The sequence below is a fragment of the Bubalus bubalis genome, chromosome 3 (assembly GCF_019923935.1).
Source record: "Bubalus bubalis isolate 160015118507 breed Murrah chromosome 3, NDDB_SH_1, whole genome shotgun sequence".
Classification (NCBI taxonomy): Eukaryota; Metazoa; Chordata; class Mammalia; order Artiodactyla; family Bovidae; genus Bubalus; species Bubalus bubalis.
In genome coordinates, this window is record NC_059159.1 from 148,114,424 (window position 1) to 148,132,639 (window position 18,216).

General features: G+C 36.5%; 1 protein-coding gene across 3 annotated transcripts in view; it reads left to right on the forward strand.

Moving 5' to 3' along the window:
• AUH (AU RNA binding methylglutaconyl-CoA hydratase) overlaps window positions 1-18,216 on the forward strand; it is a 178,883-nt gene that overhangs the window by 11,375 nt on the left and 149,292 nt on the right. For 2 of the 3 annotated variants that reach the window (XM_006067986.4, XM_044940320.2), the window contains exons 2-3: window positions 9,854-9,921; window positions 10,031-10,118. The exons of the other annotated variant lie outside the window; for it this stretch is intronic. In XM_006067986.4, coding sequence (XP_006068048.3) covers window positions 9,854-9,921; window positions 10,031-10,118 — 156 coding nt within the window. The remainder of the gene's footprint in view (window positions 1-9,853; window positions 9,922-10,030; window positions 10,119-18,216) is intronic. 3 annotated transcript variants of the gene reach the window in all.

Genomic DNA, 18,216 nt, shown 5'->3' on the forward strand with positions numbered 1-18,216 from the left:
TAATATTTACATAATGTTTTTTTTAAACATAAAAACATGATGTTTCTATTTGTTTAATTCTACTTTTTTTTTTTTTTTTAAAGGACAGTTTAAAAAGTGCCTACCCTTAGGGCTTGCTCATTTATGTTACCTGTATCCCAGGTCATCCTGCTTCCTGTCTGGTTCATAAAAATGAAATAATTTGTTTCACTGTATCTTCTAAGTGGTTTCCTTTCTCCCTCTGTTTCTCTATTTCTTTTTATAGGAAGGCTATTGTTTCTGGATGTATTAATTTCATGTGTTTCAAATAAATATGCTTTTGTTTGCAGTAGTTTTTTATTTGATTTGGATTTTCTAGGTTTATAATCATCATTTGTTAATGATTTTCTAATGTTTCTAAAATTTGGGTATTATAAAAATTGCTGCATATTCTCTTTGTATTCAAGTGAGAGATTTCTGGGTTAGTTCTTTATATTTTTAGAACCCTAATTAGGGTTAGGGCTAGGATTATAAAATTCTAACTATACAATTTCTGTTATTTGTAACCTTAGTTTATATCATCAGAACTTTTGATAGTTGCATCTTGTTCTCTTATCCAGTGCTTTATCTAGAGATTGACCTGGTGCTTTATCTAGAGATTGAATATAAACAGAGTTTGTAATGTTATTGATAATATTTATGTTGGTACTACCTTCAGTTTATCTTTAGAAGCATGTACTTTCCATCTCTGCTCCGCAGCCTATGTGATCTCTCACCTGGATCTCTGCAGTAGCATCTTGTTTAGTATGCCCTACTATAATTATTATTATTATTATTATTTTTTGGTCTATGTAGATGAAATTCACATAGTACAAAATTAACCATTTTAACTTTTCAAGGTGTATATCCAGTAGTTTTTAGGTTATTCCATGTTTACAACCATCACCACTGTCTTAATTCCTTTCAAATTGCTTTCAAAACAAAGCCATGGTTCTTAGTCACTTCCTCCTCATCCCTTTCTCCACAAGGTTTCCAAAACCCACTAATCTCTCTTCTGTCTTTATGGAGTTTGTCTATACCAGGTACTTCATGGAAGTAGAATCATACCATGTGTGATTTATGTCTGAGTTCTTTAGCCTAATGTTTTCAGAGTTTGTCTATTTTACAGCATGTATCAGCATTTCATTTGTTTTTATGGCTGAATCCTATGTCATTGAATGGATATAACTTTTTTGTGAATAGTTATTTGTTTGAATGTATGTTTTCATTCTCTTGGGTAGATACCTAGGAGTAGAATCATGTGGTAACTTTATGTTTGGTGTTTCGAGAAACCACCAGACTGTGTGAGAGTTATATGAGAGTTCTTATTTCTCCACATCCCTGTCAATGCTTGTTTCTTTTTTAAAAAAATTAAAGCCATCTTACTGGGCATAAAGTAATTTTTGTGGTTTTTGGTTTGCATTTCTTTAGTAACAAATTCATTGTTTCATTTTGAAAAAAAAATTTTTTAATTTTTTAACATCAGAAACATTTTGTACTGGTGTGTAGCCAATTAACAATATTGTGGTAGTTTCACGTTAACAGCAAAGGGACTCAGCCTTAGGTATACATATATCCATTCTCTCCCAAACTCCCACTCCCATCCAAGCTGGCACATGACATTGAGCAGAATTCCATGTGTTATACAACAGGTCCTGGTTGGTTTTCTGTTTTGAATATAGCAGTGTGTACATGACTTTCCCAAAGTCCTTAACTATTCCCTTCCCCCCAGTAACTGTAAGTTTGTTTTCTAAGTCTGTGAGTAAAAAATGGGCAGAAGACCTGAACTGACATTTCTCCAAAGAGGACATACAGACGACCAGTAGGCACATGAAAAGATGTTCAGCATCACTAATTATTAGAGAAACGCAAGTCAAAACTACAGTGAGATATTACCTCAGACTGGTCAGAATGGCTATCATCAAAAAACCCACAAACAACAGATGCTGAAGAGGGTGTGGAGAGAAGGGAGCCCTCTTGTACTATTGGTAGGAATGTAAATTGGAACAGCCACTATGGAGAACAGTAGGGAAGTTCCTGAAAAAACTAAAAATAGAGCTATCATATGAGCCTGCAATCCCTTTCCTGGGCATATATCCAGAGAAAAACATGGCCTGGAAAGAAACATACACCTCAGTGTTCATTGTAGCACTGCTTACAGTAGCCAAGACATGGAAGCAACCCACTGTCCATCAACAGAGGAATGGATAAAGAAGAGGTGGTACATGTATACAATGGAATATTACTCAGCCGTTAAAAAGAATGGAGTAATGCCGTTTGCAGCAACAAAGGTGGACCTAGAGAGTGGAGAGTGTCATACTGAGTGAAGTGAATCAGAGAGAAAGTATCATATCAGTTCAGTTCAGTTCAGTTGCTCAGTCGTGTCTGACTCTTTGCGACCCCATGAACTGCAGCACACCAGGCCTTCCTGTCTATCACCAGCTCCCAGAGTTCACCCAAACCCATGTCCATCGAGTCAGTGATGCCATCCAGCCACCTCATCTTCTGTCGTCAACTTCTCCTGCCGCCAATCCCTCCCAGCATCAGGGTCTTTTCCAATGAGTCAGCTCTTTGCATGAGGTGGGCAAAGCATTGGAGTTTCAGCTTTAGCATCATTCATTCCAATGAACACCCAGGACTGATCTTCTTTAGGATGGACTGGTTGGATCTCCTTGCAGTCCAAGGGACTCTCAAGAGTCTTCTCCGACACCACAGTTCAAAAGCATCTGTTCTTCAAAACTCAGCTTACTTCATAGTCCAACTCTCACATCCATACATGACCACAGGAAAAACCATAGCCTTGACTAGACGAACCTTTGTTGGCAAAGTGATGTCTCTGCTTTTGAATATGCTATCTAGGTTGGTCATAACTTTCCTTCCAAGGAGTAAGCGTCTTTTAATTTCATGGCTGCAGTCACCATCTGCAGTGATTTTGGAGCCCCCCAAAATAAAGTCTGACACTGTTTCCACTGTTCTCCCATCTATTTCCATGAAGTGACGGGAGATGCCATGATCTTTGTTTTCTGAATGTTGAGCTTTAAGCCAACTTTTTTCTCTCCTCTTTCATCTTCATCAAGAGGCTTTTTAGTTCTTCTTCACTTTCTGCCATAAGGGTGGTGTCATCTTCATATCTGAGGTTATTGATATTTCTCCTGGCAATCTTGATTAAGGTTGTGCTTCTTCCAGCCCAGCGTTTCTCATGATGTACTCTGCATAGAAGTTAAATAAGCAGGGTGACAATATACAGCCTTGATGTACTCCTTTTCCTATTTGGAACCAGTCTGTTGTTCCGTGTCCAGTTCACAAGATCCACACAGTCAAAGGCTTTGGCATAGTCAATAAAACAGAAATAGATGTTTTCCTGGAACTGTCTTGCTTTTTTGATGATCCGGTGGATGTTGGCAATTTGATCTCTGATTCCTCTGCCTTTTCTAAAACAAGTTTGAACATCTGGAAGTTCACGGTTCCCGTATTGCTGAAGCCTGGCTTGGAGAATTTTGAGCATCACTTTACTAGCGTGTGAGATGAGTGCAATTATGCGGTAGTTTGAGCATTCTTTGGCATTGCCTTTCTTTGGGATTGGAATGAAAACTGACCTTTTCCAGTCCTGTGGCCACTGCTGAGTTTTCCAAATTTGCTGGCATATTGAGTGCAGCACTTTCACAGCATCATCTTTCAGGATTTGAAATAGCTCAACTGGAATTTCATCACCTCCCCTAGCTTTGTTCGTAGTGATGCTTTCTAAGGCCCACTTGACTTCACATTCCAGGATGTCTGGCTCTAAGTGAGATCACACCATCGTGCTTATCTGGGTCATGAAGATCTTTTTTGTACAGTTCTTCTGTGCATTCTTGCCACCTAGTCTTAATATCTTCTGCTCCTGTTAAGTCCATACCATTTCTGTCCTTTATCGAGCCCATCTTTGCTTGAAATGTTGCCTTGGTATCTCTAAATTTTCTTGAAGAGATTTCTAGTCTTTCCCATTCTGTTGTTTTCCTCTATTTCTTTGCATTGATCGCTGAGGAAGGCTTTCTTATCTCTCCTTGCTATTCTTTCTAACTCTGCATTCAGATGCTTAAGTCTTTCCTTTTCTCCTTTGCTTTTCGTTTCCCTTCTTTTCACAGCTATTTGTAAGGCCTCCTCAGACAGCCATTTTGCTTTTTTGCATTTCTTTTCCGTGGGGATAGTCTTGATCCCTGTCTCCTGTACAGTGTCACAAACCTCCATCCATAGTTCATCAGGCACTTTGTCTATCAGATCTAGTCCATTAAATCTATTTCTCACTTCCACTGTATAATCATATGGGATTGATTTAGGTCAAACCTTAATGGTCTAGTGGTTTTCCCTACTTTCTTCAATTTAAGTCTGAATTTGGTAATAAGGAGCCACCGTCACCTCCCGGTCTTCTTTTTGCTGACTGTTTAGAGCTTCTCCATCTTTGACTGCAAAGACTATAATCAATCTGATTTCAGTGTTGACCACTTGTTGTTGATCACCGAGTGAAGTAAGGCAGAGAGAGAAAAGTATCATATGACATCCCTTATATGTGGAATCTAAAAGGAAATGATAGAAATGCATCTCATTTATTATGTCTTCTTTATAGAAATATTTATTCATATCCTTTGCCTGTTTTTCAGTTGAGTTGTCTTTTTGTTGTGAGTGGTACCAATTCTTTATATAATCTCAATATTAACCCCATATCAGATGTATCATTTGCAAATATTTTCTATTCATGGGCTTTTTCACTTCCTTGGTAATTTTGATGAAGTCTAGTTTATCTGTTTTTTTCTTTCATTGCTTGTGCTTTTATTGTCATATTTAAGTCAGTGTTGCCTAAACCAGAATTGTGAAGATTTATCATTTGTTTCCTTCTAAGAGTGTTACAGTTTTAGGTCTTCGATCCATTTTGAGATAATTTTGTATATGTTGTGAGTAAAGGGCCCAACTCCATTCTTCTGTGGGTGAATATCTAGTTGTCCACCCCTGTTTGTTGAAAAGTCCTGCACCATTGGATGGTCTTGGTATCCTTGTTGAAAACAAATTGATGACTGATTTTTATTACTGAGGTCTTTCTTTATTACTTAGATCTCTTTCAGTGTGTTTTGTAGTTTTCAGTGAAATTTCTTGGTTAAGTTTATTCCTAAGTGATTGTGTATATATATATTTTGATGCTGTTACAAATTGAGTTGTTTTCTTAATTTCATTTTTGGAATGTTCATTGATAGTGTATAGAAATACAACTGATTTTTGTATATTGGTATTATATTATGCAGCTTTTCTGAGTTCACTTGTTAGCTCTAATAGTTTTTGATGGATTCATTGGGATTTTCTGTGTGTAAGACCATATTATTTGTGGATGGAAATAGACTTACTTCTTTCTTTTCCTCATAGTTCAGTTGATAAAGAATCTGCCTGCAGTGCAGGAGACCCTGGTTTGATTCCTGGGTTGGGAAGATCTGCTGAGAAGGGATAGGCTACCCGCTCCAGTATTCTTGAACTTCCCTTGTGGCTCAGCTGGTAAAGAATCCGCCTGCAATGCAGGAGACCTGGGTTCAATTGGGAAGATCCCCCAGAGAAGGGAAAGGTTACGTACTCCAGTATTCTGGCCTAGAGTATTCCATGGACTGTATAGTATATGGGGTCACAAAGAGTCGGACACGACTGAGCAACTTTCACTTTCATTTTTTTTCCTATCTAAATTCCTTTTATTTCTTTTTTTTGCCTACTTACCCTGGCTAGAATTTCTGTTACATTGTTAAATAAATAAAGTGGTGAAAATGGACATCCTTATCTAATTTTATCTCAGGGAGAAGCCCTTAAGTCTTTTAACATTAAATATGATGTTAATTGTAAGTTGTTTTTTTTTTTTTTTTAAAATAAATGTCCTTTATTAGGTTGAGGAAGTTTCCTTCTGTTACTAGCTTGTTGAGGTTTTTAAGTTATTATTTCTTAAAAATCATTTAAAGCATGTTGGATTTTGTCCAGTGTTTCTTTTGCATCAGTTGAGGTGATCATATAGTTTTAAAATATTTTCTTTTATTCTGTTAGTGTGGTGTATTACTTTGCTCAGTTTTTGTGCTGAACTACCCTTGCATTCTTGGGTAAATCCCTCTTGGTCATGACTGCTAAATTTGACTTGCTAGTATTTTGTTGAGGATTTTTTAAAAATCTGTATTCATAAGGGATATTGGTCTAGTATATTCTTGTTTCCTTCTAATCTGTTTTCTACACTGTGGCCTGAGTGACCTTTTTAAAATGTAAGTTTGAACATAGAAATAAATTTCCCCAGTTTGAAAAAAAGCTATTAGAAATGCATAGCAAACATTGTACTAAACGGTGAAATGCTTAGAAACATTTTCATTAAAGGTATTGACAAAATAAAGGAACTTATTATTTTTGCTAATATTATATTGGACTTGAAGGCCTAGCTGAAGTGAAACAGCAGGAGAAGGAAATGAGAAATTAACATTGGAGCAGAAAACATAACTGTTAGTATTTTTGAACAAGATTGAGTATTGACTTAGAATATTGAAGAGAACCACATAAGTCTATTAATATTTCATAAATTTGCCAGAAAAAGTTTATGTAAAATAGCACTAAAAAAATTGCACTTTCCACATACTCTCAATATATAATTAGAAAATGTAACTGATATAGAGTGATTTTTATAGTTATTTAGAATACAGTTATTTGATTTTTAAAATCAGAAGGAAAATAATGGACTGTTTTATAAATGGTTCCAGCCAAAAATGTTTGTGCATATTAGAGAAAATAAGACTCCTGTGGAGTTGAGAGCAGCAGAAATTAAAGTAGTCAATGTAAGGAGACAGGAGCAGAGGATTGTTTTATTCATTGAGGTAGAGGATCCTTTATTTTGTTTGAATTTGTTTAGTTTTACTTTTTCTAATTACCTATACAGTTAGTGTATATGAACAGTATTTAATATGGTTTGTTTTGAACTAATAGTCCTTTCCTCCACCCCATTTCCCATATTCCAGAAACAGTTATTTAAAACCCTTTGGCTGATTGTTTTGGGCACATGTCATCGCATTTAAAATAACATACATATATTTCTACTTCTGGAATTTTCACGTTTAGGTATTATCTGTCTACTGACTTTTTGCCATGGAGGATAAGGGTTTGGTCCCCTTTCGCACTCCACCACACATGTGTACCTTCTTTTTTGCCCTTGTTCTTCCTCTCATTTGGCTTTATTTCTAGGTCTAAGTGAATATTGCCATTTTTTTAGAATAGCTTTATTGCAATACAATTCATATACCCTAAAATTCTCCTGTTTAAAATATACAATTTAATGGCTTCTAGTGCATTTATAGAGATGTGCCTCTATCACCACTACAAGTACTGAACATTTCATTGCCCTAAAAAGAAACTTAACACTCTTTAGCTGTCTCTCCATCTCCAGCGGCCCTAGGCAATCACTGATCTACCTGTTTTGTCCCTTCTGATGTGCCTGCTCTCAGCATTTCATAGAAACGGCATTATACAGTACGTGCTCACTTGTCCCTGGCTTCTTTCACTCAGCATGTTTTCAGGGTTCATCCATGTTGCACATGTATTGATGCTTCTTTTTTTTTTTTCTTGCTAAATATTACACTACATGGATTTGTTATATTTTGTTTATCCACTCATCAACTGATGGATATTTGGGTTGTTTCCAGGTTTTGAAAATTTTGAACAATGCTGTTCTGTTCATTCTGGTGTAAGTGTTTGTGTGAACATGTGTTTTCATTGAAAACTCTTTCTAAGGAAGATACTAAGTCAAAAGTTGCAAAGGCAATAATATATAAAAAGTTAAAACTTTGGTGCAAAAAAATGCCATAAACAAGTTGACTTTTAAAAGTGAATGATAGGGAAGAGATCTGTTCTATAAATAATGAATTAATATCTGTAATCTAAAAATTTATTATTTGAAATGCAAATGACAACTATAATAAGATAGGCAAACAGTAAGAACAGTCAGTTCAGAAAACAAATGACAAATGATCATTAAACCAGTTTAACTTTGGTTCCTATGATTGGGTGAAATCTGATATATGATGATATTTCCTTTGATGAGAATATTATAATATTCAGAATAATGTGACCAGTGATTGTCAATAATGTATTTATTGAGGTCCCCTTACTGACCTGAAATGAAGTGTATAGATAATGTAAGCAGCTGACAAACATAACTTAAAAAAATCCTTAAATATAGTAATGAAAGCAAAAGAAGTAGTTTATGGCAGAATAACATTTCAGTATATAATTTTTCTGCTGTGATCATTAAAATATAAATAAGTTAGAATTTAAGAGAAGTAAGAAAACTAGAAACCATTCTACAAAGTAAATAGAGACAAATAAAAAACAGATGGTGTAAGGGGATAAATAGACCAAACTTACTGTCTATGTTAAGAGACTGAGGAAATAGCCTGAATTGAAAAAGGGGTAATATACCAAGATAAATTTGATACTGAGCAAAAGTGGTAGTCTTACAAATGAGCTGCACTTTACTTATTTGTTTTTGACTTAAAATAATCCTCTATTGGGATGTGGAACAGGGTAGTGACAGAGTAAATTCTACGATTCAGTTCTCATTGACACCAAGTCAAACAGAAGTTCTTTTACCAGTAATAATACTTGAAAATGCAGGGAATGTAATTAGACTTAATGTACATTTCGTTTTCTTGTTTGATGGATACCATGTAAAACAATTTATTGAAATTCCTGTAATTTTAGGACAAAAAGCATGTACTCGAAAATTCTAAATGTAAGTGACTTTGTTAAGTACATGGGACAGTCAGGAGAGAAACCTGGGATGGAAATATTGAAAACTATGTAATGTGGCAAATGGAATAGTTGAAGTATTAATCCCTGGTGGCTCAGATGGTAAAGAGCCCGCCTGCAATGCAGGAGACCCGGGGGTTTGATCCCTGGGTCAGCAAGATACCCTGGAGAAAGGAATTGCAACCCTTTCTTGCCTGGAGAATTCCATGGACAGTGGAGCCTGGTAGGCTACTGTTCACAGAGTTGCACAGAGTCGGACATGACTGAGTGACTAATAAACACACACATACACATACACACACACACACACACACAAGCAAAAAAAAGCTGATCCCATAATGCTTGCCTGTGACAAGAAATTGTTAGCTATTGTGTACTTCTATGTATACTGAAGATAATAAAGCTATATTTTAAATGTGGCCTTCCTACTCTGTAGTCTGATTAAGCTATGTAAAATTTAAAATGTGTAGAATTGTAAAATGTGGCATATTACCTTGGTGGTGCGTAAAGAGAGAGGAATTGAAGGGGACATGCTCTTACAAAGTTCTCTAAAAGGCTGGACAAAAGTGTTGAATGTTAAGTATGAGATTGATTTTATAAATATGTATACCAAATTTTTCAAAAATACGCTTGAAAAGGACGGTAAACATGAAAATTAGGATAAAGCTCTTGAAGTGAACCTCAGAGAGGTGGTAGATTCCAAAGTCCCAAGTTAACTAGCTTTGTATATATGGGAATCTGTACCCTGAATTGGAAAGACTGATGCTGAAGCTGAAGCTCCAGTATTCTGGCCACCTCATGTAAAGAGCTGACTCATTTGAAAAGACCCTGATGCTGGGAAAGATTGAGGGCAGGAGGAGAAGGGGATGACAGATGATGAGATGGTTGGATGGTATCACTGATTCAATGAACATGAGTTTGCATGAACTCCTGGAGTTGGTGATGGACAGGGAGGCCTGGTGTGCTGTGGTTCATGGGGTTGCAAAGAGTCAGACAGTACTGAGCAACTGAACTGAACTGTTCCCTGAATACCTCACTAACTCAAATGCTTTTTTGTTTCCCCCTTAACTAGGAATTGTGGTGCTTGGAATAAACAGAGCCTATGCCAAAAATTCATTGAGTAAAAATCTTATAAAAATGGTGAGTGTAAAGATTAAACTATTTGCTTCTAAGATTATGGTACAGTGTTGACACCAACCTGAAAATGATTTTTCCTCTTTTCCTTCTTATCTTTCCTGTTTCTATTTAGCTTTCAAAAGCTGTGGATGCTTTAAAATCTGATAAGAAAGTACGGACCATAATAGTCAGAAGTGAAGTCCCTGGGATATTCTGTGCTGGTATGTAAAAAGATTAAATTTTTAAAACTAGTCTAATATTTCCTTAGCAGTAGCGTATTTTCCATTATAAAGTGTTCTGTGGTTTGAATTTCATTACCAACAATTCCTCTTTGTTTTTCTACTGTTGTTACAAGAAAAAAAAATGTTTTCTCAGAAAGAAATCTTTGCAACATGTGGAGAAGTTGTTTTGGAAGTTGAAAAAATAGTTTGAGCAATTAAAATATTTGTTTGTGGTACTTGAATGATCTTTATGAAAGATGAGCTGGGAAGGAAAAATTGTGTCTCCTACTCAAAACAGTGTGCTCTGTGTTTATAAGTTACTTAAAAAATACTTAACTGACTAGTAGTAACTGCTGCTGCTACTGCTGCTAAGTCGCTTCAGTCGTGTCTGATTCTGTGCGACCCCATAGACGGCAGCCCACCAGGCTCCCCTGTCCCTGGGATTCTCCAGGCAAGAACACTGGAGTGGGTTGCCATTGCCTTCTCCCCAATGCATGAAAGTGAAAAAAAACAGTGAAGTCGCTCAGTCGTGTCCGACTCCTAGCAACCCCATGGACTGCAGCCCACCAGTCCCCTCCATCCGTGGGATTTTCCAGTCAAGAGTACTGGAGTGGGGTGCCATTGCAAAACGTTAAATGTAGACATATGCTTTGGAGGTTTGTGTTTGTAGTAGTGCCCACTCAAATATGTGTCCACAAATTGTTTTTTTAAATTGGTGTCTACAGCAGTGAAGTGTTTTTTTATTTTTTTCCATTTGTGCTGTATTACCAAAAATCAAAGATTAAGTTGCCTTGCATTTTCCATATTTGTAAGTATTTCTAAGTCATGCGATTCAATGAATCTGTTTCAACTAGTCAAAAATATAGATGATTAAGATAAATAAATGCTGATAGTATACAGTATTATTGTATTTTATTAATAAGTAAATGAAGGTAGAAGTTGAGGGGTGAAAAAAATGTCTTCCAGTAAACATATAAATGGGACAATCTACTTGAGATTATCAAAGATTTGAGGGAACAAAATATAGTATTTTATTCATTCAAGTACTTTTGAGCATTTGGAGTACTCCCAGAGCAGTGCTGGGAACATGGGGGAGTATTTTTAAACAGAATGTTTTAAGAAGTGTCTTGGTTTAGGCCGATATTCTTTAGTTTGTCATTTTTAGATTTTTCAAACTTCTAACTCTGTAGCTTCCACCTTAAAATACTATAAAATTTTATGGTATTTAAGAACATTCAGTGTAAATGAATTATATTATAGTTTTTGTTATAATGTACCATATATAAAATGATTAGTTTTAGCTTCAGTTTGGTAATCAAAGAGAGTAGGTTTATCATGCTCAACTGCCTGGGTGAGGACAATTTGCAGTAAAGTTTCTGCTGCTTCTACATATGTCCAGCTTGAGTAATGCGATCCTCCTGGTGTTGTCAGAGGCTTGATGTGACAGTGTACATAATGCACAGAGCAGAAGTCAATATATTGTAGCTGTTAATAGTTTTTATAAGGACTAAAATTTATTAAAATTGTTTTCATAATATGAAAACGCTAAGAGTAGCACACAACTGAGCGCCTTCACTTTCACTTTTCACTTTCATGCATTGGAGAAGGCAATGGCACCCCACTCCAGTATTCTTGCCTGGAAAATCCAATGGACAGAGGAGCCTGGTGGCCTGCGGTCCATGGGGTCACTAGGAGTCGGACACAACTGAGCGACTTCACTTTCACTTTTCACTTTCACGCATTGGAGAAGGCAATGGCAACCCACTCCAGTGTTCTTGCCTGGAGAATCCCAGGGACGGGGGAGCCTGGTGGGCTGCCGTATGTGGGGTTGCACAGAGTCAGACACGACTGAAGCGACTTAGCAGCAGCAGCAGCATTTATTTATTCTTGTTGAAGAATACAGTTTTTCATATAATTAGAGTGTTAACTTTTATTCTGAAGTAGGAGAAGGCAATGGCACCCCACTCCAGTACTCTTGCCTGGAAAATCCCATAGATGGAGGAGCCTGGTAGGCTGCAGTCCATGGGATTGTGAAGAGTAGGACACGACTGAGCGACTTCACTTTCACTTTTCACTTTCATGCATTGGAGAAGGAAATGGCAACCCACTCCAATGTTCTTGCCTAGAGAATCTCAGGGACGGGGGAGCCTGGTGGGTTGCCGTCTGTGGGGTCACACAGAGTCGGACACGACTGAAGCAACTTAGCAGTAGCAGTTATATTCAAAAGAAAAATCGTCACAAATAGTGTACTCATTTATTGGTTATTCTCTTAGCTCCCATTCCCTAAAGTTGCTCATTTTTCCTCTTCCCTTTCTGCCCCCACAAAGGTTTCTCTTCTCTGTACATCTGTGTTCTAGTGGAATCTTGTTCATTTCCAGAAACTTAAAGCCTATGGAGTGATCTTGCTTCAAATTTCTTGAGGATAGTAACTTCTCTTTTTCTTCCTTGAAAATCTTCTTATATATTCTCACATCACAGCATATAATAGAGACTCACCATGTACTTGCTGAATTTAATCAGCCTTTTGGAGAAGTAAATGGCAACCCACTCCAGGATTTTTGCTTGGAGAATCCCATGGACAGAGGATCCTGGCAGGCCACAGTCCATGGGGTCACAAGGGTCAGACACGACTTAGCGACTAGACCACGACCACCACCAATTAGCCTTTAAAGTGTGCTGTGATTCACTGATTTTTTTTTCAAGGGTTATTGGGTTGTGAGCAGTTTCTCTGAAATTGTCTCAGACTACTCTTCTATTCACTGACAGTATCTCTGGCTCCTGCCTTTGGTTCTTTTTTCTGTGTCCTTTTTCTAACATACTAGAGGAACAGGTAATTAGGCATTATTAAAATGATTCCGGTGGTTTGGGGAGAAGGGACACATATATATGTATGGCTGAGTCCCTTCATTGTTCGCCTGAAACTACCACAACTTTGCTAATTGGCCATACCCCAATATAAAATAAAAAAATTTAGATATAAAAAAAAAAGATCCCTACATGCACTGGAGGTTGCACTGATTGATTTCCGACTTTTCATTTAAATCTGTTATTTAGAAGCAAAAATTGTATTCTGCTTACCTTAACATTTTTAAAGGAAATAATAAGTCGCATGTCAAACATATGAAGTGTGTACAAAATATATGAAAAAGTATACAAAGAGAAGTCCCATTCTTACCCATGTCCTTATTCCATTCTTTTCCTAATAAAAATAGCAATTTTAATTTTCTTTTTTATCCTTCTAGTTTTTCATTATACAGATATATACAAATATACAGACATACACATGCACTCAGTAGAATGTTAAGGAACTATTTAGAATGATAATATGAAGACTATGTTATAGTGTGAAAAATACATGTTATAAGAGATCAGTTCAGTCAGTTCAGTCACTCAGTTGTGTCCGATTCTTTGTGACCCCATGAACCGCAAAACGCCAGGCCTCCCTGTCCATCACCAACTCCTGGAGTTCACCCAAACCCACGTCCATTGAGTCGGTGATGACATCCAACCATCTCATTGTCTGTCATCCCCTTCTCTTCCTGCCCTGAATCTTTGCCAGCATCAGGGTCTTTTCCAGTGAGTCAGCTCTTTACGTCAGGTGGCCAAAGTATTAGAGTTTCAACTTCAACATTAGTCCTTCCAATGAACACCCAGGACTGATCTCCTGTAGGATGGACTGGTTGGATCTCCTTGCAGTCCAAGGGACTCTCAAGAGTCTTCTCCAACACCACAGTTCAAAAGCATCAATTCTTTGGCACTCTGCTTTCTTCACAGTCCAACTCTCACATCCATACATGACCACTGGAAAAACCATTGCCTTGACTAGACGGACCTTTGTTGACAAAGTAATGTCTCTGCTTTCTAATATACTGTCTAGGTTGGTCATAACTTTCCTTCCAAGGAGTAAGCGTCTTTTAATTTCATGGCTGCTGTCACAATCTGCAGTGATTTTGGAGCCCAAAAATTAAAGTCAGCCACTGTTCCCACTGTTTCCCCATCTATTTGCCATGAAGTGATGGGACCGGATGCCATGATCTTCGTTTTCTGAATGTTGAGCTTTAAGCCAACTTTTTCACTCTCCTCTTTCACTTTCATCAAGAAAGTACCTTTAGTACCTCTTCACTTTCTGCCATAACGGTGGTGTCATCTGCATATCTGAGGTTATTGATATTTCTCCTGGCAATCTTGATTCCAGCCTGTACTTCTTTCAGCCCAGCGTTTCTCATGATGTACTCTACATATAAGTTAAATAAGCAGGGTGACAATATACAGTCTCGACATACTTCTTTTCCTATTTGGAACCAGTCTGTTGTTCCATGTCCAGTTCTGACTGTGGCTTCCTGACCTGCATACAGGTTTCTCAAGAGGCAGGTCAGGTCGTCTGGTATTCCCATCTCTTTCAGAATTTTCCACAGTTTATTGTGATCCACACAGTCAAAGGCTTTGGCATAGTCAATAAAACAGATAGATATTTTTCTGGAACTCTCTTGCTTTTTCCATGATCCATTGGATATTGGCAATTTGGTTTCTGGTTCCTCTGCCTTTTCTAAAACCAGGTTGAACATCTGGAAGTTCATGGTTCATGTAGTGCTGAAGCCTGGCTTGGAGAATATTGAGCATTATTTTACAAGTGTGTGAGATGAGTGCAATTGTGTGGTAGTTTGAGCATTCTTTGGCATTGCCTTTCTTTGGGATTGGAATGAAAACTGGCCTTTTCCAGTCCTGTGGCCACTGCTGAGTTTTCCAAATTTGCTGGCATATTGACTGCAGCACTTTCACAGTATCATCTTTCAGGATTTGAAATAGCTCAACTGGAATTCCATCACCTTCACTAGCTTTGTTCCTAGTGATGCTTCCTAAGGCCCACTTGACTTCACATTCCAGGATGTCTGGCTCTAGGTGAGTGATCACACCATCGTGTTTATCTGGGTCGTGAAGATCTTTTTTGTACAGTTCTTCTGTGTATTCTTGCCATCTCTTCTTAATATCTTCTGCTTCTGTTAGGTCCCTACCATTTCTGTCCTTTATTGAGCCCATCTTTTCATGAAATGTTCCCTTGGTATCTCTAATTTTCTTGAAGAGATCTCTGGTCTTTCCCATTCTGTTGTTTTCCTCTACTTCTTTGCATTGATCGCTGAGGAAGGCTTTTTTCTCTCTCCTTGCTATTCTTTGGAACTCTGCATTCAAATGGGTATATCTTTCCTTTTCTCCTTTGCTTTTTGTTTCCTTTCTTTTCACAGCTATTTGTAAGGCCTCTTCAGGCAGCGTTTTTGCTTTTTTGCATTTCTTTGCCATGGGGATGGTCTTGATCCCTGTCTCCTGTACAAGGTCACAAACCTCCGTCCCTAGTTCATCAGGCACTCTGTCTATCAGATCTAGTCCCTTAAATCTATTTCTCACTTCCACTGTATAGTTAGAAGGGATGTTATAAGAGATAGCTACCTATAAAATGATATTCCCATTATGACTGCACGTATGTAAACTGTGTCTACAGATGTAGTTTAGCTTTCTTTAATAAGTATTTTAAGAAGTTGTATTAAGTGAATATACACAAAGAAAATAATTTTGAAAAATTTAGCAAATGTATTTAGTGTGTTTTCTGTATTTGGTAACTAAAATCATAATGTTAGTTGAGTTTCTGAATGACTGTTGCAACATTTGAGAGGAAAAGCTTCAGAGTGTAAAACCGTGTGTCACAGTGCAGATGCTTTCATTTAATGGACCCCTGTGAACCTAAGTGCCTGTTTAAAGGTGGTGGCTTTGCTGGAATTACTTCTGACTCCTACTGCAGGGTTTTTTACTAAATCAGTGATTTTAATCTTTTGGTGTATGAGGTCTCTCAGTTCTTAAAATTTCATGCATTTATACAGTCACGTATGGTGACTGAGAATATGTGTAATGTCATAATGGCATTCTGGTTACAGTAATATAGTTAAATGAATTTTCTCTGATTAATCACAATGAAATCTAGATGCACAAAAGTGTATATCATAGCCATTATGACTGTAAGTGTTTTTTACACATGCTTTCAGATACTATGCCATATCCATGACATGGCTCTAGGTTGGGAATCAGATTTAGGTTTTCTTTCTTATGGATTTGAACATTACTTCTGGGTTTATGACTTGCATATATTTTTCTTAGAATACTGAGAAATAACCATTTTGATAGTTAGAGTTCATTGTGAAGTACTGACTAATTTTATCTTGTTTCTTACATGCACAGAAACACACATACCAAAAAAACGGAAATAATTTTACTGTTTCAAAATGTTTGAGTCAAAGTTTTAACATTATCAGTAATCAAACTATGAGAAAGACCTTTTAATTAGGCTATTGTATTGGATGTAAATGTTTAATCATACTCATCTGTTCATTTTCTTGTTCTTTTAGTGTTCTAACACTAGGTAGCAAAGTACATATGTATTGTTTTTATCATAACAATTTTATGAGAAATTACTGAGTCTGAGGAAATTTTTTGTCTTTAAATTCCTGAAATAGATTATAAACAGTTCTTGGTAATTGATTCCTGTATGTAGAACTCTAAATTGAGTGATTCACTGAATTATACTAGTATGGTTTTTTTTTTTTTTTTTAAAGTAAAGGTACTTTTGCTTCTGCTTTTGAGTTCTAGTAAATTACGTTCTGACTAAAAACTTGTCACTAAAACTGTCAGCGTGCTTTATTGAGTGATATATTGTTCAAGTGGATGTAGATGTCATGACAGTTAGATATGTGGAGTCCTCTGACTAATGAAATTAAATATTCAGTATTGTTTAGAATCTCAGGTTGTTATATTCGTTAGTTTAAATGTTAGTTCCTTAGAGAGTTTGATAAGTAAAGTGAAAAGATACAAATTTGTATTAATTCTGTGTAGGGTTCTTTTTTGGAAATAAAAAACTTGTGTTATAGAACTATTTGCAATAAAATGTACCTGTTTTAAGTACATATGTCAGTTTTGACCGGTGTTTAAACCATGAGGACAGTTGTGATATACAACATAAAGCTTTCTTTTTAAATTTTTAATTGAAGTGTGACTGACTTGTATTACTGTGTTAAGTCCAGGTGTACAACATTACGATTCATTCTTTCCATACATTACAAAATGATCACTATGATAAGTCTGGTTACCATCTGTCACCATGCAGTTATTAAATATTATTGACTGAATTCTCCATGCTATCTATACATTTCATCCCTATGATTCATATCTTTTGTAACTGGAAGTTTATACCTCTTAATCTCCCTCATCTATTTCATTCATCTTCCTGCCCTGTCCCTTTTGGCAACCACTGGTTTGTTCTCTGTCTGTGACTCTTATTTTTGTTTGGTTCTGTTTGTTTATTTGTTTTGTTTTATAAATTCTACATGTAAGTAAAATCTTAGAATATTTGTCTTTCTTCGTCTAACTTATTTCACTTGGCATAATGCCCTCTATGTCCATCCACGTTCTTGCAAATGGCAAGAGTTTTTTCTTCTTTATGGCTGAGTAATATTCTGCTGACCACATATGTATATGCACCATGTTTTCTTTATCATGGACACTTAGGTTGCTTCCTTATGTTGTTGATTGTAAATAATGCTGCATTGAACATATGGATGCATATACCTTTTTGAATTAGTGTTTTAGTTTTCTTTTTTTTTTGGAAAGAAAAAATATACAAGTCTATGTATTTAAAAATATGAATGACGATTTCTACACTCTTTTCTTTGGAAAGATCCCAAGGAGGGAAATTTCTGGGTCATTTGATTGTTCTGTTTTTTGTTTTTGAGGAACGCCCATACTGTTTTTCATAGTGGTTGTATGAATTTGTATTCCCACCAACAGTGCACAGGGTTCTCTTTTCTCCACATTCTCATCAACGCTTGTTATTTGTTTTTTTTTTAATAGCCGTTCTGACAGATAGAAGGTAATATTTCATTGTGATTTTTATTTATATTTCATAATGATTAGTGATTTCACCTGTGTGCCATCTGTATATCTTCTTTGGAAAAATGTCTATTCAGGTCCTCTGCCCATTTTTTAATCAGAATGTTTGTTTTTGATGCTGAGTTGTATGAGTATTTTATTTTGGATATTAATACCTTATCAGATAATA